Consider the following 9,320-nt stretch of genomic DNA (forward strand, 5'->3'; position numbering starts at 1 on the left):
GACAGCCTTACCCCACGGTGCTCAAAAGCACAGCGGATCAAATCAATGCGTTGCTCAGCAACTCGAAAATACAAAGCATTTTTCGTTACCAATGGCAGTGTGTAACTGGCACACTAACCACCTTGATACCACCCGGTTGCAATGCAACTCAAAATTCCTGATGTTCGAGCACATTAGACAATCTGCAGTGATATGTACCCAATCCTCAATGCGTAATCCACACACACACATACATTCAGACCCTTCCGATAAGTTTCTCTATGCAAAAATAATTCAAAGGTTCATGCCCAGTAAGTAGGAAGCCCATGCTCAGACAGAATCTGAAGTCTGAGATTCCTTCTACATTCCGAATTTACTCATAAATCACCCGACCGTTGTGGCTATTACCACAAGATTTTGGCACTTACTCCTAACCCTATCATCTAGAAGCCTCTTGTTCCTTAGATATCCTTCCTCCTTCCCCACATCGCCGTCATCCAGTCATTCTGCAGCAAACCGCTCCGTAACCTGAAAGCAACAGCTCGCTGTATGACAATCAGCTCAAGAGGAGGTGCTCCTAACAAAACCCGCATTGCATCCGTTGAGACAACGCTGTGCGAAAAAGAGTTTTTGACGCCCTTAGACTCTCGTGGCTGTTTCCTACCATACAGAGGCTCCATAAGTGGCACAGGCCACGATATATGGTGTGAATAATACCACCTCTGACCTCAATCACTCCTCAAGACGGACCTAATCCTACCCACGATTGCCTGCAGTCGCACCTTCACATTAACCAAATGTGAAGTGAAACACTTTCTTCCACTCATGGTCAACCTTAGGTATTTGACTTACGTCACCCCAGTTACCCGGTTAATTGGTGGACGAACCGGCGACAGTCTGCCTGTAAAAAGCATTGTCACTGTTTTGTCCATCGATATGCCCACACCCACACCTACGACCCAACTGTAGATAATTTCTAAAATTTCCACCTACTTGTTCAAACAATACTAAGCGAATCAATCATAAAACTGAAACTAGCCAAAAATGAAGCGAAACAGAAAAAAATAGTGCAAAGTCGATGGATGGATAATGCCGATATTTTTGTTCGATCTTATTTCATAGTAGGATTAAGCAACCTCTAATTCACTGTCCACAGTACTTGCTAGCTACTAAAAAATACACCTATTATCAAATAGCTGATGTGATTCTTTGGAAGACGTCTATATGGACGTTCGAAGTTAAACTTCAGATGCTTCGGCTAGTAAGATACAATACTTTTTTTTAATTTTATATTTATTACTCAGAAGTTGTATTCGTTAAATCACTTAAAATAACCCAAATCATTAACCTCGCTAATCATAGCCACAAGGCCATCCAGAGTTTCTTCGCCAGTGGGAATAATCTTATCAGCTGGCAGCCTGAAACCTGTTATCAAAGAATTTGGACCTGGACGCAATTCCAGGCAGAATGACATGCGAACACCGACATTGGCGTACGCCCAATCCACACTAGCACCCGAAGCAGGGTAAATAGCATCGTAAATATTACCACCGGTATATTTGGTGCCATAACGCTCCTTTATAGCATCCACAGTAACATCGAAGACACGTTTGTAATCTGCGGCATTGTCGGGTAGCTCTGAAGTGTGACCATAAGGATACAACACATACTGTGAGTAGGAATGGAATGAGACATACAATTGAATTTTGCCCTCCAACGATTTAATATAGTTGGCCAACGATTTAGTTTCAATTTCAGAGAACGCGCTTGGACCGGCATATGTGTCAGAGCAAGGATTAGTGCTAATACCGACAGTACCCCAGTAGAAGTCCCAATTACGGTTGGGATCGGCGCCATAGCAGCTACCATGTGGTTGACGTGTCTTACGCCACAAACGATCGGTGGTGTGAGTATAAACATAGCCATCGGGATTGGCATGTGGGAAGAAATACCAATCGTAATTCTTTGCCAAATCTTGTAAAACTGCATCATCAGATGTCAACAATTGATTGATGATATATGTAGTGGTTGCTGGTGCGATCCATTCACGTGCATGGATACCAGCCTCAATAAAGATACCGGGCTTTTGCGCTTGACCGTTGTTGTAGGAGATCTTAATACCCAAAATAGAGCGCTTTTCATAGGTTTTGCCACCTTCAATCAGTGTCACAACGCCTGGATATAATTTAGTCAATGAAATCAACCAATTGTAGGTATCATCTAGTGTTTGGTATGCAGTCCAACCATAAACATCGGCACGTCCCTTAATTTGCACTTCATCTTCTTGATCCAATTGTGCCTGCAAGTTATTTTCCAATAGCACATAGTCGATTTCATGATCGCCCATAGCTTGCAGAAAGTCGGGTATTTTATGTGGCGCTACGACCACTTCAATATCACGATCCACTGAATGTACACCCTCCATGAAGATGAGCGAGTCACTTGTGTCTTCCATATTTTTCAAGAAAGCCAACTCTGCGGCATTGGATGCGGTTACACGGTACACCCGATAGTTGTCATAACGCGCACGTTCAGCACCGTTTAGGGCCACTGCCGCCAGGCAGAGTGCCAAGATTAGACTAAATTTCAACGACATTTCGCAAGATCGCGTAAGCGAATAGCTTTAGCTAGTACTTCGAGGTCGTATTTATAGTAGAATTTTCAAGTGATAATAGTGGTATTACGGACAATTTACCACTGTATGCTATACCCTGATTGTCAATGAATTATAACTGTGGAAAACTCACTACGTTTTCGATGTTGCGTCGCCTGATAAAACCGTCTAACGGATATTACTCGCATGACATGTAGCCACGTATATGTGCTAATCTATCAACCTTTAAGTCGAAATTGTAAATTTTGACCGAGATTTCGTGGTTTAATTGGCATTTTTAACCATGTATGCCTCGCTATCAGTTTTTATGGACTCTTTCGATTTCGACTTTGAAGAAATCTCATAAAATCAATTTCTTATCAATTTTCAAATACCATACGTATTATATATCAATATCGTTGACATATCGTATAAATTTATGGCTGCAGAATGTAATATATCCGTGATATGTGTAATCAGTCATGGGCGTAAATTTATCAGTCTCAAAGATTGATTTGTATATATAGCCGTTATCAACGAGCTACTTCAAATAATCATTACTGTTATAGATTAAGCCTCGAGGGAAACCCTGTTTAGGAGGTAAAATTTTTAGAAGATTATAATCGAAGACAAAAGACGATCACCAAGTTAGGTTAGATTGATTTATTATCAGGACTCCATTATACTAAGTAGTTTTTTTACTTTAGAGGATACAAAATACTTTAATCCCATCTTCATAGATGACGGATATTTTTCGAGTAAAAGTAAAGCTCTGAGACTGATTTTCCCTTGATATACATAGATCATAACTTGTTAATTGCAAAACACGGCGGCTTTCACCTGTTTGACCGAGAGAACAGTTTTGTCCTCTTCAGTGCAGGTTCGCCTGGTGAAATCCAATATTTTAAGATTGATTTGTTTCGATGAATTCCAGTCCATTCATGCTTCGGTAGCGGCTACAAAACGATGCAGAAACTCTTGCATATTTGGCTTACATACCAACATGCAAAGCTCTAAGGTGATCGATTGGTTGCGCTTGGTTGCTTTGCCGAAATGGAACAGAAATTACGCAAATCGCTATAAACAATACGAAAGAAATTTCCGAAGGGGCAGAGAGGCGGATTAAAATGAGATGGAAAGCATCAAGTATATGCAGAACCACCAAAATAAGGTGCAATGGAAGGAACACACGCATGATTTTTACTAACAGGGTATCGAAAAGACTGCAGGATGGTTTTTGGCATAGTCAAAGATCAAAAATGCAGAGATATAGGCACGTTGGAACACAACCTGTTCCAAGGTCTTATATAGAACCATTTTTAGCGTGAAAATCAATCAATGATGCAGTGAGGTTTATACTGAAATAGAGACCGCATTTACAGATGCACTTGACTTCAATTATTTGCAGTGTCAAATAGCAAGTCTTCAAATTTCTTGTTATAGTAACAGCCGATTAAGTGGACGTACTTTTTTAAATTCTCTTGTTTTGTCATGTCATGTTATTTTTGTCCAATACTGTTTAGCATTTGTAATGGAATGACTTACGCCTGAACAACGTTTACAAATCGTTCAACTTTACAACGAAAATTTACGTTCTATAAAGAATGTGTTTCGCGCGCTTCGCTCAACTTATGGGCAATATAATCGGTCTACTGAGCGAACTACTCGCAACCTCATCACTCATCTTGAGACCCGGCATTTATTATTTGATAATACTCGACAGAATCGACCACCTCACGGGCATGATCGCTTCGCCAAGAGCCCATATCTTGAAAAGTTCCAAGAAGATCCGACGTTTTCAAGCCAAATTTTGTTAAGCGATGAGGCCCATTTTTGGCTCAAAGAGTATGTAAAAAGCAAATGTGCCGCTTTTGGGACGAAGAGCAGCTTCAAATTCAGAAGCTGTTATTTCATCCAGAAAAACCAACGGTTTACTATGGTTTGTAAGCTGATGAAATCATCGGTCCAAATATCTTCAAAAATGGTGCCGGTGAGAACGTTACCGTCAATGGCTACCCTTTTCGCGCCATTACAACCGACTATTTAATGCCTGTAATTAAAACTCGTGATCTCGGTGACATTTGATTTCAACAAGAAGGCGCCACTTCCCACACGTCGCATCATTCAATGGATTTATTGAGAGAACATTTTGGTGAGCATATAATTACACGTTTTAGGCCGTTCGATTGACCACTAAAATCGTGTGATATCACACCGTTTGACTTTTTCTTGTGGCTATATGTAAAGTCCAAAGTCTGTGCGGACAATCCCGCTGCGATTCAGGCCTTGGAGCAAAACATCACACATGTCATTTACCAGTTACCACTCAAAATGCTCAATCGAGTTATCGAAAATTGTACTCAACGGATGGACCATCTGAGACATAGTATCGGCCAACTGTTAAAAGAGCATCACCCTTTATTGGGGTATAATTTTTGAGGCGATTTGTCGTTGGTAGCTTAACTACTCAATAAGCCACACGCCTATAAGTAATAATCTTTATAATACTCATATCGGCCCTAGGCACTGATGACCGCCAACTCTTACGACGCTACGCAATTTATAACCTATCGCTGCGTTTTCGGTTTTTTTTCTGTTTTGTTTTGTTTTACTTCATTTCCAGTACCGTCCAGTTCAGTGGCCACAAGAGAAAACTTTTTAATGTGTATGTATCGGCACATATATAATTCAATTGACGTCAAACGATGAACAATAACAAAAGCATCGCAAGAAATCGCCACTGTTACAAATGGAGTAGCAAAACAAAGGTCTAAAAGCAAAAACAAAAATGCGAAAAAAAAAAATTTAACACACTTTTGTTTTGTTGATTTTTGTAGTTGCTTTGATCGTTTGATTTAATTTACTTTACGAGTATACGCTTGAATTTTATCATTTTGACATATCAATTTCGTTTGATAAACATACATATGTATGTACATACAAGGTCTGTCGCAAAAGACAAACTATCTAAATATAACTGTTTCTGGTGGCGCCATCTATTGGTGGGTATATGAAATAAAAATTTTGATCTCTTGTTGACATTTCGTAAAAATTTTAAGACAATTGGATAACTACAATCGATGTTATCGATCAAAAAGTAACAGCAGCTTTTGGTCATCGATCGTAAAATACAAAGAGCAAATATTAAATTTTGTTTTAAACTTGGGAAAACGTTTACTGAAATATGTCAAATGATGAAAAAAGTTTACGGTGATCAGTGCCTATCCCGTAGTAATGTGCATGAGTGGTTTAAGCGATTCCAAGAAGGTCGTGAGGACCACTGTGACGTTCAGAAGTTGGTCGTCTTCAGAAGTCAAAAATAAAGACAATGCTGATTTGTTTTTACGATTCCGAGGGTATTGTACACGGAGAGTTCGTCCCACGTGGCCAAACCGATTAATGCTGTGTTTTACCTTGGTGCTATGAAGCGTCTTTTGTCACGCATTCGTCGTGCTCGACCACAATACCGTGAGGCATGGTTCTGGCGCCTGTTGCACGATAATGCGCCGTGTCATCGGTCATTGATTTTTTGACAAAAAACTCCATTTTAACCATTAATCACTCACCCTACTCACCTGATCTGGCACCCTATGATTTTTACCTATTTGGAAAACTTCATTTGCACATGAAAGGGCACTGGTTTCAGGACATTTCAGCTATCCAAAAGGCGACGACCGATATTCTCAAGAGCATTCCGAAAAATGACATTAAACACTCATTTGAAATGCTAATTGACCGGGCTAAACGCTGTATCGAAGCACAAGGAAACTGCTTTGAATAGAAAAATATAACTTTTGAAAAATATTAATTTTTTGTTGTTTTTTTTAACAGTCCTGTTTCTTTTGCGACAGACATTGTACACAAATATAAGTGAAATAAATGCTTAAGCATGAAAATGTTAGACATATAAATATTTATATATATAGATATATATATGTACATACACACATCAATTGAAAAATGTTTAAATTTCGTTTGCGTTTTGATTTTCTGATATCTGTAACGCACGGAAACGCGCAAAAGTTCATTGCATTCCCCCAAATGAAGGCCTCAGTACTGGGCAGGCAGTGGGCATATACTATACATATAATATATATGTACACACTTACAAGCATAAAATAAAAATGCATGAATGCGCTTACTCACTATTATTCGCATTGCACGTTTCAAATGCTTATCCAGCGGCAACAACAAACGCGCATACAAAAAAGAAAAACTTAAATTCTCGAAAACCCAGAAAAACACATTGCACAAATTTGATTTGAATATCTTCTATGAATTTTACTGACAATGAATGATTGCTGTTGCAATTCTTTGATTTGCATATGCAACAGCAAGAGCAACAACTCGGCGCATTGTATTGTTTTTGGCGTTGGTTGGCATTGTTGTTGCCGATGGCACATGTCCAGTGCGCGTGCAGTACCGCTGTGACTGCGCTTACGCACACGGCATTGCACAGTGGACCAATTAAAGTGTTCTAAAAGACAAAATTTTAATAAGTCTTAAGTTGCTTAGAGAAATATGTCGCATTATTATAAAGAAGTAATTAAATTTTTGTAAAAAAAAAATTGATAAAATAAGTATATTTTTTGTTAGCTCATAATTATATTCGGTCGAGTCTTCTTTCCAAAAGTTTAAACAAAGCACGTACAGTGGTATTATTCAAATTATTGCCCATCGAATGCTATAACACTTTTCCAACTTCTTCCCAAAGAAATGGCCCGGCTTAGCGGACTAGAATCAATCAAGCCAATTTTTGCTATTAATGAAACAAATGGCTGTCAGAAGGGACAAGATCTGGGTGATAAGGCGGATAAGGTAAAAATACGCTGCCACTGTTTTCCAAATAGATTTTAACTGGTCTTGCAACTTAAGGGAAAATGGTGTCTTAATGGGATTATTGCCATTGTTGTAAGAGTTATCTGGTCCCCGTTGGGTTGGTAAAGTTTAGATAAAGATCGAGGTTATCTAACGGTAGTCCCAGGAAATGTGCTGTTTAGACGGGTGGGACCATAGGGAGAGGGGTGTCAGACCTGTATGGTTACCTTTGCAAAGCTGGTTAGGTATTTAACCTGCTACAGTATCCAGAACGAAGCTGCGCAAGGGTCACTCTCGATTCTCGCGACAAGTCGAGCTCTTCGTCTGCAATGGGTGGTGATTTTCTACGAAAGCACTTCAGCAGAAACTTCATGTCTAGTGAAGAATTCCGTGAATTCATTTCATTGATGAGTTGTTGTCGGGTTGCATTACTCGTTGAGAGCTTCAACTGGATTTCGAAGCTCTTAGCACAACATGCCCTTTGGATCCCACCAAATGCAGAACATTATCTTGGCCTTATGGATATTGGGGTTGGTTGTGGACTTGGCTGTTTGGAAAGTGTTCATGTATAACATCGTATGTCGCAATGGATCCTCTTTTCAACACCAGTGTCAATCCCATGCAAATACGACTTGTTTTTGGAACATTCAAGCCTCTTGGCTTGGATTCTTATGATTGCTTGGGTGATTCCCGCAAATTCTGCAAGCTCGTTCTATGCTTGGCAACATATCTTCATAGAGTAATGGTTCGAGTTTCCCATTATATTGAAATATACATACGAAAAGTTATTTTAGTGTCAAATCTACAATGTTTGTTCTAGTGCTTCTAGGTTATGAATAGGAAAACCATTTCTGACAGCGCTTTAATGCCTTTTGAAGCCCTACATTCTATCTCAGCAGTAAGAGAAAGCTACCTGACATTGTTCGGTGATGCAATATAACTTATAAGCGTTAATGTCCCAAATGAGCTTCTGGCCTAACCGTGGTAGATACCGTTGCTGTGACGACAACTTTGATGATCCGTAAAATATTTTCCACCCCTCACCGGCAAAACAAATCTAGGAAACCTATATATTAGCGTGTTTTTTTTCTTTGAACTATTAATTTTTTTCAGTCCCGTCACGAAATTTCCTTGGAAATACCCTAAAAAAATTCCTTGAAAATTTTAGCCCTTAATATAAACATTAAGAACTGGACCAAGGCCTGTACAAATTTTCTATAGAAAATATACTACAATCATGAGTTTTTGTCTTTAAATTCCTACAGATCAGAGGTATTTTATGGCATCGATTTCACTTTAGAAACATATCTCACAGAATTGTTCACTCTACAAAAGTGCCCAGTGGAACAAAGTCGTAACTCACACCGGCGTGGTAGTACGGGGTTCTAAACCGGATTTTTCCAAGAACTTCGCATTTTTGTGTATATATCTCGTAAATGACAGGAGCTATAGAAAAAATGTTCACGACAAATTTGTAGGAAATTTTAATTGCTATAAAAAAGGTCCACGGTTAAAATCGCTATCATTAATACTTCTCGAGATATTCGGCATTTAAGTAAGGCTATATGCAATTTTCATAGATTTTTTAATACGTACCATCTATAAAAATTCTATATAGCCCTACTTAAAAAGCCGAATATCTCGAGAAGTATTAATGATACTTGTATATGAATTTTGGCATTTATGGGATATTTTTGACGACCGATCATGAAGGAGATGATCGGATTTGGACTACTGTATGTAGTGCTTTTTAAAGCCATAAAAATATAACTTCTGCATCCGTACTTATAAGTCGACAAGCGCCTTGCGGCCAATAAAAATATGCTTAGGTGTTTAATATTATATATAATATATAATATAATAATATTAGGTTTAGTAGCTTATCTGAAAGTGTGAGCTCTTAAGTATTTAAGTCTTGAACTGAAGAATG

The 9,320-nt window shown here is 38.8% G+C and overlaps 1 protein-coding gene across 1 annotated transcript; it reads right to left on the reverse strand.

Annotated features, from left to right (window-relative positions):
- Positions 1-1,232: 1,232 nt before the first annotated feature.
- LOC120769626 (zinc carboxypeptidase A 1-like) lies at positions 1,233-2,593 on the reverse strand. The gene has a single exon (XM_040096731.1). It carries the CDS (start codon positions 2,573-2,575, stop codon positions 1,301-1,303), a length of 1,275 nt encoding a protein of 424 aa, XP_039952665.1. The 5' UTR covers positions 2,576-2,593; the 3' UTR covers positions 1,233-1,300.
- Between the last annotated feature and the right edge of the window lie 6,727 nt (positions 2,594-9,320).

The sequence above is a fragment of the Bactrocera tryoni genome, chromosome 2 (genome assembly GCF_016617805.1).
Source record: "Bactrocera tryoni isolate S06 chromosome 2, CSIRO_BtryS06_freeze2, whole genome shotgun sequence".
In the NCBI taxonomy this organism is placed as follows: Eukaryota; Metazoa; Arthropoda; class Insecta; order Diptera; family Tephritidae; genus Bactrocera; species Bactrocera tryoni.

Coding starts and splice junctions, on each gene's coding strand:
- LOC120769626 (XM_040096731.1), bottom strand. CDS start 2,575: ATGTCGTTGAAATTTAGTCTAATCTTGGCACTCTGCCTGGCGGCAGTG.